This window comes from Rhinolophus sinicus, linkage group LG10 (genome assembly GCF_036562045.2).
Source record: "Rhinolophus sinicus isolate RSC01 linkage group LG10, ASM3656204v1, whole genome shotgun sequence".
Taxonomy (NCBI): Eukaryota; Metazoa; Chordata; class Mammalia; order Chiroptera; family Rhinolophidae; genus Rhinolophus; species Rhinolophus sinicus.
The window spans coordinates 47,329,257-47,349,661 of NC_133759.1; the positions used below are offsets into that span (position 1 = coordinate 47,329,257).

The window sequence follows — 20,405 nt, forward strand, 5'->3', positions numbered from 1 at the left end:
TTGATTTATTAATCTTAGACATTATTGACTTCCTATTATGTTACAAAAAGATCTAGCACCTTTAAAACCTTCCCATTTTCATTCTCTTTATCTTTTATAGTTGCGTCACAATTTTTGTTAAATTAGCCTTCAGCATTTCCGTTACTATGACTATGTAAATGCTGTTTACTACTGAGCCAGGCAGTATACTATGATTATTTTTCCTCTCCTATACATTTTTTTATTGAAATAAATACCTACCTCTTTTTCATTTGCTACATGCCTATGGATAATGTACCACATGATCATTTCCCTCAAAATAAAATTTTCCTCAGAGGGTAAGCGTCAGATCACTGTAATTGGCACTTCTTTTCTGGAAGAGCTGCCTCCTAGAGCCTGCTCCTTCTGAGGCGAGCTGCTCCCCGGGCCTCCCACGCAGCTAGCTGTCATCTTCGGCCTCCCCACCACTACACCTTTTTTCTTCATTTTCTCTCCCATGGGTTTGATGACTCAGTGCTATGCCTGGTAACTCGGGCATCCAAGGACACTTCCTTTGTCAGATCTCTGCAAGTGGCAAGAGAGTTTTAAATTGTGGATTTTCATATCAAAAACAAGTAATATTTTGCCTCTCCTAAAGATTCAACTCTTGCTGTGATCATTCACAACTGAAAGACACTTTCAAGATTAAGACTTGAGTTTCTTAATCTAGAGTTTCTATCACTTGGGTCTCCAGGTATATTCTCAGACATCTGGGGTAGTATCTTTTCCTTTAAAAAGAGTCCATTTGTGTACTAAAGTATGAGAAATATCTTAACTGAAAGTAGTAGTCCGCTAACAGTGTCCTCTGGACTCGAGCTGCTGTGGGTGGGAGGTGAAGCTTGTGGCAGAGGTAGTGGGAGATAGGGGTGCTTTTTGTCACCCAGATATTTATCTGCCCAACCTCCGTGTATAGTTGGTGCACACACACACACACACACACACACGCACACACACACACCTATTAACTATGTCTTAATCTTTATATCTTTACTGTCCATTGAGTTAACAGGTAACCTCATTCTAATCGGCTGAAAAGTCCAACTTTGAACTGTTCGGTTCTTCATCTGGGCCTAATTGGTCATTCTCTACTAAATGGGCTTTTTACCTTAAGTAAACTTTTAATTTGGGATAGTTTTAGATTTACAGAAAAATTGGAGAATTAGTACAGAGAGTCCCCATATATCCCACACCCAGCTTGCCCCGTCAGTGACGTCTTACATTAATTAGTGTGGTACATTTGTCACAATTAATGAACCAATATTGATACATTGTTGTTATTACCTAAAGCCCATAGTTTATTCAGATTTCCTTAGTTTTTGCCTAATGTCTCTTTTCTGTTCTAGGACCCCATCCAGGATACCACATTGCGTTGAGTCACCATGTCTCCTTAGGTTCCTCTTGGCTGTGACAGTTTGTCAGATTTTCCTTGGTTTTGATGACGTTGGCAGTTTTGAGGAGTACTGGTCAGGTATTTTGTAGAATGCCTCTCAATTTGAATTTGTCTGATGTTTTTCTTATGATTAGACTAGGAATATGAGTTTGGGGGGGGAAGACCACACAAGTTAAGTGCCGTTTTCATCATATGTCAAAGTCGCATACTATTAGCATCACTTATCACTTTGATGTTGACTTTGATCATCTGACCAAAGTAGTGTTTGTCAGGTTTCTCCACTGTGAAGCTACTCCTTTGCCCCCTTTCCATGCTCTGCCTCTTGGAAGGAAGTTACTCTGTGTAGCCCACAATGAACGGGTGGGGACTTATGCCCCCTCCTTCCTTGAGGACAGAGTATCTACATAAACTATTTGAAATTCTTCTGCGTAGGAAATTTACCTATTCTCTCTCTGTTGTTTATTTATTCAATCATTTGTTTATATCAGTATGGACTCATGGATATGTATAGTCTACTTTGGGTGACAATCCAGTACCACTTTATTTATTTTGTTGTTCAAATTGTTCTAGCTTTGGCCATCGGGAGCTCCTGTGTCCTTTTCACACATCCTCATTATTGTGTGTTTTGTTTTGTTTTTTGAATACTTCGTTACTTTCTGGCACTACAATATGCTCCAGGCTCATCTTATATATTTTAAATATCTGTTTTCATAAATGATGTGTCTATTAGAATTAATTACTTGTTTTATAGCTTGGGACCTAGAACAAATAATTCAGTTGGAGAGGGTAGAACTAGATGTTAATAAAAATTCCCCAAAGTACCTGCTGTCCTTCTTCTAATTCTTAACCTTCGTAGGAATCATAAACTAGGTCCAGAAACCTCAGAACCTCCTTCCTTTTATACTCAAGCACCCTCTTTCTTGTCAAGTTGCCTGTTTTAAAAATGGTTGCCTTCTTTTCCATCCCATTGCCAGTGCTCAGCTTAGACCCTTATGCTTCACAGGATTGCAGCAAAAGCCTTCTCTCTGCATGGTTTACTGTGTCTACTTGTTCTGCTGACACACCCACCCCTTTCCCTTCTGCTAATTATCATAAAATATCTGTTAGCTCTTTACTTAGGGTGGCCTCTATTGAGATTGGCATCCAAGGGCTTCCACAAATATGGTCCCAACAGCTGTATCTCCCAGGACACCACCCCCCTCTCCAAGAACTCTGTCCTGGCTACCCAGGAATACCAGGCCCTGAGCATGGGGTTCACAGCCTGGAGAGCCCGAACCTCTATCCTCAGCCTGCTTAGCCCCACATAAGGACCACTTCTTCCTCCCTAGGTACTCGCACTGGACTCTGCTTATACCCCTATTATAGCCCACACCATTCTCCATCTGGTCCTACACTTGTGGATCTGTCTCTCCCACTAGATTGGAAGCGCCTTACAGACAAGAACCTGTCTGTCGTATTAACCTTTCTCCTCCTTGTGGTGTCTCGCTCAGGACCCCACATTCAGAGACAGTTTAATGTCTACTGAATGGATGGATGTGCACATACCCTGTATATTCATAAACCTGTTGTTTTGCTCTCAAACACCAGAGGGCACTGTTAGCATGTTGAGGAAGAAGACCGTAACCTCTTAGACCTGGAAGGTTGCAAATGGCTAATGAAATCTTGCTTCTATTTTGGGATTACACAGGATTTACTATTCTTCACTTGTTCTGAGCACACCCTTTAAGTGTATCCATGAGGTGTACTCCTGTTGGGTTTAGAGATAGTATGAGAGTTACTAATGACACTTCCTTCACAGGTTAGATCCTCAGACAGGAGTGCCTCCGTGCTCTCTCCAGATCCAAAGTGGCCCTTCTAACCCCAGCTGCCCTCCTCCATTCCCAAAAATGGGGACTCGGTGCCAAGGGGAATGGGTGACACAGTTCTGCTCCTATTCTGCCCTGCTCTCCTCGCACACGCGCACTGGCACCAGGCCTCTGGGTGGCAGTTTAAAAGCTCTAAGATCTGTGGGCAGGGTGGGAGGTTGTTACGAGAAACAGTACCTACATGGGTGACCCCGAGGACACTGCATCAGCTCCCTGTGTATTCCCGGCATCATGGGGTCCCGGGTGTGAGAAGGCTCCCCTAAGCCAGGGAGCACCATTCCAGAGCGGTCAGCTATTTGCATGCATCTCATACCTTGTACATTCCCCCCCAAAGGCAACATGGAAATTGGAGGCCATAAATCAAAGCGTTGATGCTTTTCAGAAAAGGAAGAATCTTGTGCTCCTTCGTCCCACGCAAACCCCCTCCAGCCCTGGGTCCCTGAGCAGGGGTAGTGTTAGGCCCTGGTGGAGGAGTGAGGCCCAGGTGCTGCTCCCATCTTTGCTCTAAACTTGTTTCTTGCCCTGCCCTGCAGGTACCCCTGGTAAACAGGAAGGCATTGAGCCATCAGTGTCCATCCCTCTCGAAGCATCTGAGACATGTCTGGGCCATCAAAACCATCCCCAGCCCCCAGGAGCAAAAACAATTTCCCATTGTGTCACTCCCCTTGAAAATCATGGATTTGTAAACAGGCCCTTACATTTTGACAGGTCCTGCCCTAGCTTTGTGGTGGTGTGTTGTTTTTTGTTCCCTGAACAATGTCCTTTCCAGTAGGGCCAGCCGTTCACACCATTGTCTGAGACCCTTGGACTACAGGAAACAGCACCAGATTCTTATCAGCTGGGGGTGGGTGGGCAGGCAGAGTGACCAGATGAGGTCATGTCCACACAGCAAGCTGCTGGTCTGCATCATTCTACTGTACCGTTATCTGTGAGGGCAGAGCCCCCGTCCCCCTTGCCCTCCTAACAGGCCAATCTGGGCTTGGAAGCCGAGTGCTAGCCCTCTGTTTGATGGCAGACACCTGGACTCTGCTTCACTTTGGAATCCTTGCCAGCCCACAACTGTCCCCTTGCGCTGCTCTTCCATTTCTTCCCAGTGGAATGCTCATGGCAGTGAAATATACCTCACTGGTGTAGATTAGGGAACACTCTCGTCATCTTCCTTCCTGGGGGGAAAGAGTCAAGACTGGTCGGTCCCCAGAGTCCCTGAGTGCAAGCTACTGACTGACTTGCTGGTGGCCTGGTGTGAGGATAAAGGCAGGCATCCATTAAGAAGCCTCCAAGTCCCTGGAGAATGCATTTCCCATCCTTAGTGGAGAATGATTTTTTTTTTTAAGGCTGTGTTGAGGAACCAGGAGTTTCCTTAATGAAAATCCAGCTTGGAAAGTGAAAGTCTTCATTAAGATGTATGTAGCCTTTAAGTGAGAGGCCCAGCAGCGGTACCCATGGCAAAGGTGGCAGGAGCTGGGCAGTGGGAAGTAGGCACAGGGCCACAGCAGCCGTTGCCTCACCTCCTGTGCACCAGGGGTGTGGGTGAGTCCGGAAGAGGAGCCAGGGTGGGGGCCCAACAATCCCTGAGCTCCTTATCAGGTATTGTATCCAAACCTAGCCCCACCTATTCATTCTCTCTCCACACCAGGGCCAAGTTTGTAGTCACAGAAAACCCTAGGGATTTCATCTTAGTGTGTATTGAACTTTCTCCTTGCAAGAGCCCCTACAAACCAGGCCTTGGGTGAGGCTGGGGTGGATCCTTAGCTGGGGTGGAAATTGGACTTTCTGAGCAACTGTTTCCTAGTTCTAAGGAGATGTGCCTGACTAGCAGAAGCATGCAAGCAAGTTCTCTGCGGCCCAGCCATCTCTAGATACATTCAGGGCCTCTGCCAGCTGGAGAGGTCAGCCTGGCAGGGGGCAGGCCAGGTTCCTGATGGCTGCTGCCTGCACACTCCTCCACTTGGGAGATTTGAGGGGTGTCTGGGACCTGAGCGGGGCTTAGCTGAATGAAAGGGAAGCACAAGCCATTTGAGAAAGTGAAAAGGGCTGTTTTCCTCCCTTATTATACCACCTCCATGCTCCCTACCCTTCCTTAGAAACTAGTCTGTGGCCTTCAGGACAGTCACAGGCTTGGGGTGAATCCTAGCCCTCCACAGAGGACCATGCCAGACACAGGAGGAGCAGGAAGTAAGCTGGGGAGACAGGCTGAGTGTGGAAGGCTTGGAGCTAGAGGTAGGGCCATGTCCAGGCCCAAGGGTCAGCAGCCTAGCAGCTTGGCAGCCTGGCCCTGGGGTCGCAGGTCCTGCTCTGGTGCCAGCCATGAGAAGCCGCTGTGTGGCTATTTCATCTGGGAGGTCAGGGCCTCCAGAGTTTACAGGCTTAGGAGGCAGAGGTTAATAAATTAATCTCACATGTTAAGAGAGTCTAATCGGCAGTTTCCCAAAGTACACTCTCCAAAACGTTAGAAACATGAGATGGTATTGCTCCATGGGAAAAAAGGGATAGAGGACCAAATGTTTTGGAGAATTGTGTAGCACACAGTAGGCATGCAAATTAATGGGAGATCATTGTGGGTTTCTCAGGGATTTCACAGGGCAAGCAAGCAGGCAGTGCATAGCTCTGTGGGAGCTAAGGAGGCAGAAATCCCTGGATTTACTTGACCTTTTTTTTTGTGTGTGTGTATGTGTGGGATAATTGTTCCACAGGACACCATTTTGGAAAACACTTAACTAATGCCTTTCTCAAAGCCCCTTTCCAGCTCTAATGTGTTTGGGAAATCATGAAACAGAGGCCCAAAGACCGGGGAAGTGTGACACGTAGAGGAAAAAGCTGGCAGAGGAAGATACAGTGCAATGCTTGAGGCAGGAAATAGGGCTTAGGATGGGAGGAAGGAGTAGGAGTGGGAGGTCCGGGGGAGGCCAGACCTGAGGAGTCTTCAGGGCCTGGGTGGCAGTGGCAGTGGGAACAGAGGCACTGTGCGCCCTGGGGAGAGCAGTGTGCGAGGGGAGAAGGGGCCGTGGAGGTCGCCTTTGCACACCCTGCCCAGCCCAGCACTCTGTGCCAAGTAGGTGCCCTGATGACACTTATGAGTAGGTGGTGATGGTGGCCTGGGGTGGGGCAACAGGGTTTCGGGTTCTGTCAGGCCTGAGTGTTTGTGCAGGAGCCGAGGGCAAAAAGAGGGGCCCGGGCTAAGATGGTACTGATGACTGGCCTGTTAAGCCCCCCTAATCTGTAGCATGGATTAAGGCCCCATCCAAGCAAGAGGCTAGTCTCCCTGGTGAGATGGGGTGATGTCCGTCCCTACCTCCCTCCAGCACCAGCGTGGTCTGCTTTCTGTGCAGCGACAGAAGGTCACAGGGCAGTGGGAGCCGTCCTCAGAGACGCCTTCTACAGCCCTAGGCCAGCCTCTCGGGGCCTCCCCTCCTCCCCAGAAACTGCAGCCCCCACAGCACAGCACGGCCCCCCAGGCACAGTGGCCGTAATAAACATTGGTATGTGGTTGGGGATGAGGACGGCACAAGGCCAAGTGCTGCTGTTACAAATGTCAAGTGTTACTGTGAAAAAGAGCAGGGCTGCCTACATGCCCAGCTGCCCTCTGCCAGCATGTTTTTTTTTGTGTGTGTGTGTTTTTTTCCTGGCTCAAAATCCTCCTGAAGTTCCAAGAAGTTCGTTCTCAGAAGCCCAAGAGGCAGGATTTTCCTAATTTAATGAGCAATCTCAGCTTCATAGACAACGCCCTCTGCCTCCTTCCTTCCCTTGGTGCCCATCCTCCCTCCTGGAAAAACCACCTAGGGTGGCCTTCTCCCTTGTGGAATGGACGGGGAAGGCTCCTCATTTCCAGTTCACACAGATGGTATCAGTCAATTCAGTACAGAACTACACAGATACAAGAATGATGTAATTATGTGGTGTGAATATTAACTTCATTCTTTCCTTGTATGTTCTGTGCGGTGGACTCTGCTATCCTCACTAGAGCTCAGGGGCGGTCATGACAATAAGAATAACAAAAGTAATTAGAGGAAGTGTGCTCTGAAAACGGGGGAACCACAAGACCCATCTCAACATATGAATACAAAAATAGAATTCACACATAGCGGCGTTTCCAGGAGTTACTAACACACAGTACCATGGGGGTGGGGAGGGTGGGGAGTTGGTAGAAGTGTCCATCGTTTTCTAAGTGCAGGTGTTCATTGTTGAGGATTTTGAGCTCCTCCCCCCTCCATTTTCCAGAGTAGCTTCCCCAGAGGACCCTGCCTGGGAAATCATGCCTGGGTCCAGCCTACAGGGCACTGAGGGGCCTGGTCATTTCCCTGGGACAGAGGGGCAGAGCTGGCTGTGGCTCTGACCCATTTCCTGGGGTTCTGCGCTCGGTCCTCACCCTCTTCCACGGCCTCTCTATTCCCTTCCCTTTTCTCCTCTAGCCCACAGTCCTCCTCTCCTCTTCTTCTACCTGCTGACAGCCCAGCCATAGCGACCCCACGCCACGGCTTCCCCAGGCATTGTCAGCTTCACCTCAGTGCTTCTGGTTCACTTACTGTGCAGTCACAGGAGGGAAGGATCCCTGTTTCAGATCCCAGCTGGGACTAGTGGGGGCAGCACTTACAGGAGCCAAGACAGATAGTCTGGGTTTGAGTTCAATGGGGCAGGAAGTCCTGTTTTGCTTCTTGTCTATTTTTACTTCCTTTCTTCATCTTGGATTTTTAATGGAGGGAATCTCAAACCTGATGCTCTTGTCTCCTTCCTGCCAGTTTTGTGCGTCACTAGCTCGTTCATATACAAACTGGGAACAACTTTTCATTCAGTCCTCCTCCCACCCCTGTGGGCTCCCCAGCCCAAGAAAGACATTACTGCTGGTGGCAAAACACCTCCCTACACACCCAGACAGAATGGGTTCTGGCCACCTAAGCCTCAGCCCCAAGAGCCAGCAGGACCTCCAGTTCTTAGCAGCTTTTCTTCCCTATATTTTTCTCCTTAAAAGAAACAAAAGCTTCATAAATGAATCATCCATCATCCATGACCAACCCTTATTTAGCAGAAACCAAAGGATCCAGGGTGGGAAACATCTGGCCTTCCCTGTGCCTGCTGAACTAATTGATGCCATCTTGAGTCCGTGAGCATGCCTGCTCCTGGGTCCCATAGCTGGGTCTCCTACCCTCTCTCCATCTCAAAAGCCTCTCAGTCCTCTGTGTCCCCAGGCGCAGCCCTACCCCTGCTCCTGCCCACCAGCTGCAGCTTGCTCTAGAGCTGCCACATTCCCACCTTCCCAGGCTATGGGAGTGCTTGCATTGCTCTGAAAAAGATGGCCCACTGCTCCCCAGTTCTCCTGTCCCCATCTCTAGTCAACAGAGGTGGGGATGACATTCTCCTAGAATCCACCCTCACCCAGCTCATCAGCATGGAGACCCTGCTGGTGGAGAGGAGGCATCCCATAGGAGGGGTGGGCTTCCCAGGAAACCTGGCCTGCAGCTCAGGGGCCTGAGGAAGGGAAGTCAGCTATGAAGCCCCTTCGGTTTATGAAGTAGGACTGGAGGGCCAGCCCACCCCCAGGTTGCAGGGTGCTCTAGCAGTCTACATTTCTGTGATTATGAGATAGAGAAGAGGCAGTGGGTGGTGGAAGGGTGACCACCAAGATATCAGGGCACAAAGTGGGAGGGTGGGTCTTGCTATCCCACTTTCTCAGCACCTCTACCTTCCATCCCAAACTCAGTCAGTATAGGTCTTCTTAACGGGCACTAACTTAGAGGCAATGCCTACCTTCCTCTGGCTGCCTGAGGGCCCCCTGCCCAGACACCTCCTCTTATGCACCCACACACCCACACTAAGCTCACTCAGAAAGGCCATTGTTCTGCAGCTGGGAAAGAACCACCCAGCTCTCTCCCCTCTGGGCACAACCGGAAATGTGCTCTGGGGGCCACCTCTGAAAACAAATAGCAGGCCCATTGGGGTTGCCAGTGGCCAGAGGGTGCTGGCGCCAACTGGAACTGACAGCAGAGTGGGGCAGAGGTTAGACACATCCCTCCATCAGGCCCCGAGCCTTTCCTGTGGGGACCTTGTAGGGGTTTGGGGGGGCAGAGACTCCCATCTGAGAGGTGATCAGGTCTGCTGGCCTCCTATGGCCTGGCTGGGTGGGTGGGAGACACCGGCGGGGACTGATGCTGGGCCCCCTGGCCCATCCCAACCTTACCCTCCTTCACCCTCTTCTATGTGGCTTCCACCTCCCGGGGCGTCCTGTTGCGCTCGGCCTGCATCCGGCTCTTCACCTTCTTGCCCAGCTCCAGCCCCGCCCAGCTCTTGCCCTTGGCCTGTTTGCTCCGGCTCCGGGAGGAGCACCACATGCGCTCGCAGTACTCATCCACGCGGGGCAGGTTGGCGAAGCCGATGAGCTGCAGGATGTCCTTGTACCAGGCCTTGGGTGGGGTGGAGGCCAGGCCTCCCTGGGCAGCGGGCCTCTCTGGCCTCGGCCCCTTGGGGTACAGACTGTTGAGCTGTGCGGCCACGATCACCTCCAGAGCCAGGCGGACCACTGTCTGGGAGAAGCCGTGCTCCAGCGTAGTGCAGGTGTAGGTGCCGGCATCCAGGCGGCTCAGCCTGCGGATCAGCAGCCCCTGCTCTGTTTGCAGGACCCGCTCGTCTGTCTTCACCTGCTGGACCCAAGGGAGGAGGTGAGGGGGCCGTGGAGCAGGGCACACACCACCAACTTCTCTGCACCCTGCTTTTCCAGATTTGCCACTGCAGGGCCCAGTACTCGGGCGCTTCCCCTCACCCATTCTCTCCTTCCCAGGATGGGAGCAGCAGCTCGCCAGGCTCAGCCTCTCCTGATTGCAGCCTGGGCCTCACCTTCCCATAACCCAGGACATGGCCTGCAGAGGGGGCCTTTCAAAGATTTGGTTGACGGGTTTCTCCCTACTCAGAGCTTTGGGGCACCTATCGTGGCTTTGGAGGAGGGGCTGCCACACATTCCCAGTGAACAGAGGGTACTTATGGGCTTTAACTCAGTGGGCAGCTGTAACCTCAGCCCCAGAATGCCCCTCAATTCTATTATACATGGTCTGTATTGTTCACTACCACAGTGCAGGGCCCACAGCCACAGCCAGAGGCAGGCCAAGTGCCCATCACCGTGTGGGAGGGGAGTGCTGTTCTGACCCAGCTAGTCTCTGGCTCGGCTGCTGTCTGGGCTTTAGTCTGTATGTCTGTACTTTTAGGCTGGCCTGCTTGGGCGGTTAGTGCTATGTAACTTCATCTCATTGCTCCCCTTGCCCCTGGCCCCTGGGGGAGTCTCTTCAGTACCCAGCCCAACAGCTGGCCCAAGGCTGGCCTCCCCCAGTTCCCAAGCTGGAAGGAGAGCCCCTCCTGTAATCAACCCACTCCCTCCCCTTCCCTGCCTGTGGGAGCACTTGAGAATGGTTCTTCACCCTACACACCCACGCCTATCCTCAGGCCCCAGACTGAAGCCATCTCGGGTTGACAGACCTTCCCAGATGGGAGAGAAGAGGGTCTGGGTAAGCAATTGGACTCCAGGGAGGAAGTGGGGGGCCAGGGAAGGGGGCAGTGAAGGCCAGGAGCACAGGCCTGGGGCACAGGAGGACCAAGAACCCCTGGGGAAAAATCCCTTCAAAATGAGCCATATGTGTAAGCGTAGGGGACTTCGTGACCACCCAGACCCCCTTGCCTCTCTTCCTTCTCTGCTACCCACCTTTCAGGGCTCAGCTCAGTGCCTTGGGAGTTGGTGGGCTCCCTGTCACTGGACGAGTTCCAGGCATATCTGGCCTGGGCGTTCCCAGATGACAGGGGCAGGGGCACCTCCTTCTAGGTACCTCAGGGGCCTAATACACACTTTTCTTTAGTCGATCTTGGCAGGTTCCCCTCAGAGCCCCTTCCTAGGGCTCAGGACTTGGGGGTTCAGGGCGGGATGTGACCTCAGGACACAAGCAAACTGAAGGCAGGGTCCTCGCTCACCTGGTCAGGCCCCTGGTCCCCCGGCCTCTGCAAGAACCATTGCACAGCTGCCTGAGGAGACTTGGGCAGGCACTCCAGGAAGGTGCTGTTGTGCTCCGTGCCGTAGACTGTGGTGGTCGCCAGGAGTCCTGCAGCCTCCTCTGGAGGGAGGTGGAGGTGGGCTCAGCTTAGGAACTATGGGCCCCTGGGGCCAGCTGACTCCCACAGCCCAGGAACCCCCACCAGTATGACAGGGACCTAGGTGTCTGTTAATACCCAAGCCAGTCACTCTGTCCAAAAATCCTATACCCATACCCTGTAGGAGATGCGCAGATAGGGAAACTGAGGACTGTTTGCTACAACATGACCAGTCTGAGGCCCTGCTTCACAAGGGTTGAGCCCAGGCCACAGGGGTGAGTGAGTTAGACCCTTGTGAGAGCCCAGCGGGCACTCCCATGCCTGTTGCCACTTACCATCCTGGCTCTGGCCCAGACATTGCAGGGCAGGGTTTCCATGCCGGATATCCTGCCGGCGGAACCGGCGCTTGCTGGTGCCAGGCCGGTAGAGGGTGCAGGACGCACCATCCCAGGCACAGTATGGGTCCCGGGCCAGACAGCACTCTGCACACGCACTGCCGTAAGTCTCACACTGATGCAGCTGCAGCCGAGCCACACCCAGCTTCGAGCCCACGTACAGCATTTGCTGGGGAGGGATACACGCAGAGCCTGCTGAGCCTGGGCTCCCCCAGAAGTAGGTGGGCTTGCAGCCCCTTGGCTTTCCTGAGATCCCTGCCATTTGCAAGCTATCTTCCAGAACCTCTTGAGTGCATTCACAGAAACAAAATGTTTATCACCCACACATTATACACCTGTGCTAAGACATGCAGGGGAAGGGGCAGATGCAAGATCTTTTCTCTAAAGGGCCACTCCAGGCTCTCCCTACTGCTGACCTTTGCCCTCCACCTCAATGGCCTTTATCCTGACTTGCCTTAGAGGTGCACCCTGTTTTAAGCAATCCCAGTACCAGAGATAAACTTGGGCACATAAACTGGGGGAGATGGTATCTGCCACTTGCGAAAGGGCACAGGTCTCTAAGAAGTGGCTCCCCTGTTTGATTTCAAATCTGCGTTTTGTTTTCAAGCACATTTTTTGCCTCTCCCAAGACACCAACCTTTGTGCATCTCCCCTTACCTGAACACAGCCTCACTTACTCAGGGCTCCCCACTGCCCACTGGTTTAATGCATGGGAATCTCAGCTCCCAGCTAGACTCTCAGCCCTCTTAGCAGGGCCCAATCAGGCAACCCAGGGCCTGCTGCAGGGGCTTTCCAGCAGAGAGCAGCAGGGCTTCAGGAGGCTTTGGGCCAGAGAAGGGGAAAAAGGAGCAGTGGGGAGAGGCATAGCTGCTCTTACCCTTTTGACAGAGATCTCCATCTCAGTGATGGCTGTGGGCACCTGGGGAAGGAGCAGGGTCTCAGTGGGGGATGGGGGTGTGGAGCGAGCCCTCCACTGCATTCCTGCTTTCAGCATCCTTCAGCCCCTGCCTTGGTCAGTGCATGTCCTGGCAGCTAAGGCCAGTCTTTCCCAGGGGTCAGGTTACAAGAAAGGTCGCCTTGCCCTGGCTGGCCTCCAAGCAGGAGGCTCGGCTAAAAGCACAAATCCCTAATGTCTCCTCCCACAGCCCTATTCCCCAGCAATGAAGCAGCTGTCCCAAATCACCATCCCACGTCTGAAGGCACAGCCATCCCCCAGATACACCCGTCTGATTCTATAGAGGGGCCAACAGAACCCCTTGGGCACTTAGTTTCTCAGTCACCCCCTGACTTGAGCCAGTCAGAGCTTTGTCAAGGGGTGCTCACCGTGGCCATCCCTCCCTGGGTCCCCCAACTTTCAGCTTACAGACTGCATCCCCAGGTCCCTCATCCATTCAGAAGCATCAGCAGGGCCTCTGCAGTGGGGAATGTCATCATTTTCATTCCTCACTGGCTGCAAGTTCAGTCAAGATGGGCCCATCTCCTGTGCTTTGCCCCTGCTTCCCAGTATCCAGGCCTGGACCCAGTGACTGGGCTTGAGGGGAGCCACCCCGTCCCCCACTCACCTTAAACACCTGGAGCTCCTCTAGAACCACCTCCTCAGGCTCAGCCGAGCCCCCAGACTGCAGGGCCATGACCTTGAGCACCGAACCTGAGTCTGGGGCAGAGATGACGGGGTCAGCAGGAGAGAAAGAGGCAGCCAGGGCCCCTGCACAGCTCCCTGGCACGGCCGCTGTCCTCAGTCTACCCACCAGTCCCCAGGAAGAGGACATCGTAGGTCCCATCCTCTGCCTCCACGCGGTCCACCACGATCTGTCGCAGCTGCTGGGCCAGGTGGGTCTTGACGAGGACAGGGCGGCCCTGCCGAGGCCGTACCGGCCGGAACATGAGTGGGTGGGCTCGGGCAAACTGTAGCACCTCATCTGGGTAGTCCTTGGTGCTGCCAAAGGGCCGTCCAGGCTGCGCAGTCATCTTGCTGGGGCACTGTAGCAGCAGCAAAGGGAGCACCTGGAGCCTGCTGGGCTCACACATTCCCCACCCCGGCCTGCTCCCACGCCCCTCTGCCTGGGCACAACAACCTCCAAAGGACCACGCTCGGGGTACGAGAGGCTCTTTAATAGGGTCAGATGCCCCATCTCACCCCTGCCGCCCCTCTGGAGCCCCAGCTCAGAGCTGCTGTGGGGCTGCGTGCGGACGTGATGCTGTCCCAGCGTAGAGCCCTCCTGGCATCTGCTCAGCTCTCTTCCCCAGATACTCACCACTCCAGGGCGGGGGAAGGGCACTTTGCCCCCATAGGGTCCCCACTGGTGCTGCGGACCATCTTGGTGGGCAAAGGGTCCCCTGAAGACTTCCCAGATGTCCGCCATGTGATACAAGCAGACGGCAAAGCCCTGGAACACAGCGCTGCCGAGGGCAGACAGGGCCAGTCAGGCCAGCGTGGCAGTCATGGGCAGGAAGGGGGTAGCCTGGCTGTACGGGCAGGGCAGAGGGCGGCAGTGCCTGGAGTCAGGAGAAACCGAAAAACAAGGACACCCAGGCAAAGGTAAAGAGAGAGAGACAGAAAATACAGCCAGAGTCACCGAGTCAGGGACTCTGTCCCATGGCAGGGTCCCATGGCTATGCCAGAATATGAAGGCAGAGGCTCAACAGAGGATACAGGATACAGAGATGGGGGAGGGGGGGTCAGGGGAGGGAGGCAGTGTACCCACCTGACCATGCTGAAAAGCGCATACACCTCCAGGCTCTTGCCTGTCTTGGGCCACAGCAGGAACACATCCTCTGGGAGACAGAAAGCCACTGCCAATGTCCCCCACTCACTGCCTCTGCGCCCTCCCCACTCCTGTACCCAGGCCTGCCCCTGGCCATGCCCTTACCTAGCTGGTCAAAGTGGGTCTCAGCTCCACCGGGGCCGGGCACGGAGCAGACCAGCCTGGCCTTGAGAAAGGTGCTCCATTTGTTCACCAGCACTCGCTGGCCACCAGCGTCATTCTGTGAGGCAGGAGGCCTGAGTCAACCCTGGGCCCCAGAGGACAGGCCCCTGCTCCTGCTCCTCCACCCTCACCCTTTGGGGGAGAGGCAGGGACACGGACTTCACACCCTCACCTCAGTTTCTCTACTGCTGAGGGTGGGGGCAGGTTGGGGAAGAGGGGTGTGGCAAGGACCTGAACCTCACAGCCCCTTCACAGCTCTCACCACGCAGACACGGCCCACGCGGCTGACGGTGACATAGCCTGGGCCACCATCAGGCGAGGGGACAGTCTCCGAGAAGAAGAAGTACACCTTGTCATCATTCTGGTCAGAGTTGTCAGCGATTCGGGCGGCCATCACAAATCTGGGGTCTGCAGATGTGTGACAGGGGAAGCTGGTGGGGGAGCTTCACAGGGGAGCATGGGTGGAAGTCAATGCGTAGCAGGAGAGGTACAGGGACCCCAGGCTGGAGTCCCAGGGAGTAGAGTGGGGATGGGCTGCCCCTCCAGTCTCCACTCCAACGTCAGCTCTCCCATCTCCTACCAATGCTGGGGCAGACCCCAGCCAGCCTAGCCTTGAGGAAACCCCTGGGCTCACCATGCAGGAGGTTCTGGTCAGAGTCAGAACGCAAGGCTGGCCGGGCACCCCCACTCCGGAAGATCATGGCCTCACGCCCCAGGAAGTCGGCCGTGAGGCCTGTGTACAGCTCCCCACCTGGGGTAGGGTGGGGACAGAGTCAGGGGAGGAGGGCCCACTTACCATCCTTTCCCAAAGACCTTGGCAGGCTCCCATCCTCCCAGTGGCCACCCAGGCCTGGGCATCACCCACCTACAAAGGTGCTGGCGAAGGGACGGCTGGGCTCATGTGGGCATCGCCCTCGCCCACTTTCCACACTGCCCGGCTCCAGGCGGAGCACATGCTGGGGGAAAGGGAAGGAGGGAAGGAGGGGTGTCACCTGGGAAAGCAGCACTAGCCTCTCCCCACCCAGGCAATGGCCATCACAGGCAGCTCGAGAGTGGGGTGGGGGGTGTGGAAGAAGCCCTCAGTTCAGGGCTTTGCCAATGGGGTCAGCTCCCTGGCACAAAGGCGCCTTTCAAGGCCCCTGAAGCCTCTGCCCTCACCCAGGCTCAATTGGGAGCATTCAGGCAGCCTGGAGGAATGTCACTGCTTCCCAGTCCCTTGTGGGGCCCGCTCTAGCCTTACCTCCCCACGGTGCCCAACCGCCACGAGGGCACAGGTGGGCTGGAAGGCCCCGGTGCCACAAGCCAGCAGGTGGGTCCGGTTGTGCGGTTGCAGTACCCGCACAAAATTGGCACACTCCACCTAGGGGCAGAGGGGCGGGAGATGAGGGATGCTCACCGTTCCTTTGGGGCCCAAGGCTCAGCCCTGCCTGGTGATCAACTCTGGGGTCTAGGCTGACATTCTTCATGGACTGCGAAAGTCCTCGGGACCTGTTTCAAATGCCCCCAGCACCGGCACCCTGGGGAGTGGCCCAGGCTATTCTGGGGTGTTGGTCAGGGTTGGGGGCAGTCACTACAAACAGCACTCACCAAAGGATCTCTTCCCTTTCGAACACACTCCTCCCTCTGTCCTGGCTGCGGTGGCCACAGGACCTGAAACACAACCCGGCTGACGCCTGACCTCGCAGCCTGAGTATCTTCATCCACCCCCCATCTGGAGTTGCCCGGCTCTCAGACAGACCCTCTCCCCAGGCAATCCAGCTCACCTCCCGGGGATCTGGCCATGCCTGGTCCAGCCGCAGAGAGTAGATGGCATCTCGACCCCCCAGAAAGAGGCGGTCCCGGTACTCATCCAAGTACATAGCTTGAAGGTCCAGGGAACCCCGGGGACCCAGAAAGATGGCAGAGCGGTTGGCAGACAGGAGGTCTACAAGGGAGCAAGGGAGGGGTTCAGGGCCCGCTGCTCAGCCAAGGTTTAGAGGTGGAGGGTCCCAGCTGTGCATTCACCCCACACACACTCACATCTGGAAAATGTTTCCATCCACAGGGCTGCTGGAGGGCTTCTGGGAAATGGCTCCCGGGGGTGGGTGGGACAGGAGCTCTGACCCCCCCACCCAGCGCAGCCCACCCAGCAGCCACCACCTATTCCTCCATTCCTTAGCCCCTTGATCTTCCAGTTAACCTCTCCTTTCCATTGACCCACTATGTTCTACTCAGCCCCCAGGGAAGATGGCCCTACTGTCAGAACTTATGGCAGCAAGCTGGGCAAAGTGCAGAGAGAGCCTGGAGGAAGGGGGAGTGAGCCTGAGCAGTGTATAGGCAGACAGGCAGGGGAGAGCATTCCCAGCAGAGGGGACACCTGGCAAAGGCCCAGCATGGGAGAGGCCAGGTTTGGCCGGCGGAGCTCCAGGCACTAGTCCAGGGATGTGGTTAAAGAGGATTTTCTTCTCCATAGACCCTGCCCACCTAGGCCCTAGGGATGGGGGATGGCTGCCTGGGGATGCTAGTCCTAGGAGTCAAGGATGGAATAGGTCCTTGGGATTGGGTTAGGGAGGTGGAGGTAATGGGTGGGCAAGGGGCAGGCAGCAGGATATGGTAAGAAGGGGTGTTGGCCACCTTGGGAAGGCTGAGTATCCTATGCCTGCCCAAGGGGTCATCCTTGGCCCAGCACCCACTCCATCCCCAAATTCATTGACAGCCTCTTCCAGGAAGCCCTCCATGGCTGACAGTACTTTGGAGGGGATTTGCGCTATGTGGGCTTTTTCTTATAGCCTGACTTCCCCCCAAAACCAAAGCTCCAAGGGCAGAACCACATTCTCCCCCCAGGCCCCATTTTCAGACTCTCCAGAGTGGATCCATGTCTCCCCGCTCAGACTCTCCAGAGTAAGCCTGGGTCTCCCCTCTTGGACTGGGGCTCCCAGGGAAAGGTGATCACCCCTCTGGCTTCTCCAAGAAGAAGACTCTGTGGAAGACTCTGTGTGTCTCAGGGACCTTTTCCCATGTACCATCTCTACAGATTCAGAGGAGGCCTGTGCCAGCTGTGGCGTAACCCATCAGGTTAGATATGCAGAGGAACCTCATCGGCTGCTTTGAAGAAGGAGGAGGAAAGCCCAGCATTGGGAAGTGGGCTGCAAGAGGCAGATGGGGGGCAAGGCTGTGGGGACAGGGTGAGGGGCCCCATTGCCAGGCGGGGAGGAGAAGGGCAGGAGCCTGCTCCCCCGCTGTCTGCCCTGGGTAAGGAGCCCCGGCTGAGTGCAGAACCTCCAGACGTGCCCTGTCTGCCCATCCCCATCGCTCTCTGCTCATCTGTACCAAGGTCTCTCAGCGTCTCCCTCTGTCTCTCTCCTTTTCTCAGCAGCCCCCTCAGGTTTTCCTCCTGCGTGTCTCTGTCTCTCCTACCTCCACCCTGGCCATGCCTCCCAGGCAGGACCTGTCTCTCTCCCCCCGGCCTCTTCCGCAGCGCCTGCCGCTGGTGGCAGTCAGAGCACCATCCCAGGGAATGACTGAGAAGGCTTTCCCATGGGCTATGCAGGGAGTGACAGCATCCCTCCAGCTGGCAGAACAGATTGCCCGGGACTGGCTGGGGCCCCACTGCTGGGTGTGCTGTAGGGTCTGGGGCTCCCACGGACATGCACACGAACAGGGCACACCCACCCGTACCTCGGTAGGAGAGCCGCAGGCGGGGCACGCTGGGGCCAGGACTGGGGCTGCCCCCGCAAAGCAGGAGGCCCCCCAGGAGGCAGCAGATGGACCAGGCCGAGGGGACCATGCTGGGGGATCAAGGGCACGAGGCTGCGAGCAGCCAGCCTCTAGTCCTGCTGCTGGTTGTAGTTTGTTCTGTTGCCGCCAGGCCTGCCACTTATAAGGCAGTGGCTCCACCCCGTCCAGGGCCAGGAAGGCGGAGGAAGAGGGCGGGGCAAGGGCCCTTGCCATCCACCTGCAGCTGCTCCCTCTTTCCCGACTGGCCCGGTTGATGCCTCTGTGTCAGATTGGCTGGTTTCACAGTTCACTGTTGGGAAGACTCATTCCCAACTGCGGGTGGGTAGTTGACACAAAAATGTCCACAAACCCAAGTCCCCAGGCTCTAGCAAAATGTCAAGGGGGGAGATACCCTGGAAGGGAGGTAGGAAGTCAGAGATCAGAGGTTGATGGGCTGGGTGTGGGTCTGGCTGGGCTCTCCTTTGCTCCCTGACCCTGTAGCACCCATGACAGAGACCCCCACAAACCGCCTCTAGGTCTAAGTCCCTGATACCAGGAGGGTTCAGCTCCCTGAAGCCTTGGCCTGGCTCCTCAGCTCCCCTGGCAGGGCCCAAGTTACCTGGGGCGGGGTCATTCCAGCCCAAGGGGCTCCATGTTTTGGGTGCAGGCTTGAGGTCTGCCATAATTCACAGAACTGGGATTGGCAAGAAATGAATGTCTGGCCTCCAGGCCCCATCCCAGCTGACTAGGCAGGGGACCCTCCCGTTATCCTGCGTCTCTCAGCCATCAAGTCTTCCCAGAGACCCAGGGCCAAGAGTGTCACTCAGTGAGTGGTGGGTTCTTCCAGAGTCTACCTCTGCCCTGTAGGCCCTATATCTATGATACCTCCAAAGTGGGGGCTCTCACACCCCCACTCACTCTGCCTTGACGTTGGATACGGGGCGGGGGCAAGAAAGCGACAGAAGAGGGACAAGGAGAAGAGACTGAGGGGCTAAACTGAGTCAAGTGAGGGGACTTCCCCGTGCCCCATCCCACAGCAGCCCCTGTCCCCACCCACACACACACAGCTGCCACTCCACCCCACCCCAGATCCTTATACGTAGAATCTGAGGTCCTAGGAGCTGAGAAGATTTCAACTTTGAGCCAGAATTGGAGCGCCCAGGATTTTAGAAACTCCTGAAAGTTAGGCCTCCCAGATGGGCCAGATTGAGCCCCCTCAGATGGTGGTCAGGAAACTTGGGGGCATCAGAGAGGGAAAGACCAAGCCCAGGCCATACAACAGGCTAAGAACAGACCCTATCAACCCTGCCCCTTCTGGGATTCTCTTCTGCTTCTGGGGTTGCTGGGAGGAACCCACCTCCCCTCCCCATCTCAACCCTGGAAGGGAAACAAGTCAGCCCCTTGAGTCAGTATGAGAAGGACCCAGGGACCTTGAACCCTGTCTCCCTGTCCCCACCTCCCTCTGACATGTGTATATACATACATATATCTCCTCAGGGGGGAGAGGGGTGGCTGACCTGGGATTGGGTAAGGGGCTGCTCAGGGAGGCCAATGACTAGCCACTTCTGACTCCACTGGAGAACTTTGGCCAAGACCCTTCCCTCTCTGAGTCTCCGTCTCCTCCTTTCAGGGCCAGGAACCATTTGCCTTGGGTGTGACAGGCAGTATAAACAGGTCAGGAGTGCTTGTGCAGGAGCTGCCATGATGGTGATTATATCCTGGTCCCTTGGAGGGGTAGAGCCCCTCGGCCTCTGTCTCCAGGGAGAGATGTTTCAAGAGGTACCCCGGGCTGGGGGCCAATATCCGCCTGGGGACTGAGCCAGACAGCATGTGGCCACCAGCTGTGGGCAGCAGGCCAAACAACTCTTCAGCCTGCCAGCTCGTCCTGGGGGTCTCAGCTCAGCCAGGCCCCCAGCTGAGGCTGCAGGGGAGGACTGGATCTACTGGGGCAGAATGTGGGGGACAGTCCACACTGCAGGAAAACAGTCTGGGGTAGGGGCTGGGAGCCCAAACTCTAAGATTAACTAGTTGTGTGGCCTAAGGCAGGGCTTCT

The 20,405-nt window shown here is 55.1% G+C and overlaps 1 protein-coding gene across 2 annotated transcripts; it reads right to left on the reverse strand.

Annotated features, from left to right (window-relative positions):
• Positions 1 to 7,138: 7,138 nt before the first annotated feature.
• On the reverse strand, positions 7,139 to 18,497 carry SEMA3G (semaphorin 3G). Of its 2 annotated transcripts, none has more exons than XM_019724327.2 (16): positions 18,314 to 18,497; positions 16,420 to 16,580; positions 16,244 to 16,306; positions 15,897 to 16,016; positions 15,522 to 15,612; positions 15,291 to 15,407; positions 14,919 to 15,064; positions 14,600 to 14,714; positions 14,435 to 14,504; positions 13,985 to 14,129; positions 13,478 to 13,709; positions 13,292 to 13,383; positions 12,607 to 12,648; positions 11,670 to 11,898; positions 11,218 to 11,357; positions 7,139 to 9,902 (listed from the first exon to the last, which is right to left on the reverse strand). In XM_019724327.2, the coding sequence occupies exons 1-16, from the start codon at positions 18,420 to 18,422 to the stop codon at positions 9,462 to 9,464; spliced, it is 2,313 nt and encodes a 770-aa protein (XP_019579886.2). In that variant the 5' UTR covers positions 18,423 to 18,497; the 3' UTR covers positions 7,139 to 9,461. The 2 variants fall into 2 exon arrangements, with proteins under 2 accessions (XP_019579886.2, XP_019579885.2); XM_019724326.2 differs by having other exon boundaries at positions 7,139 to 9,905.
• Between the last annotated feature and the right edge of the window lie 1,908 nt (positions 18,498 to 20,405).

What these genes read in the sequence shown, in the direction of transcription:
- SEMA3G (XM_019724326.2), bottom strand. Translation starts at nt 18,422, where the DNA reads ATGGTCCCCTCGGCCTGGTCCATCTGCTGCCTCCTGGGGGGCCTCCTG. An exon ending in CGGTTGGGCACCGTGGGGAG is followed by an intron (nt 15,613 to 15,896) that starts GTAAGGCTAGAG and finishes CCTTTCCCCCAG; the next exon opens with CATGTGCTCCGCCTGGAGCC. An exon ending in GCGCTTTTCAGCATGGTCAG is followed by an intron (nt 14,130 to 14,434) that starts GTGGGTACACTG and finishes TGCCCTCGGCAG; the next exon opens with CGCTGTGTTCCAGGGCTTTG.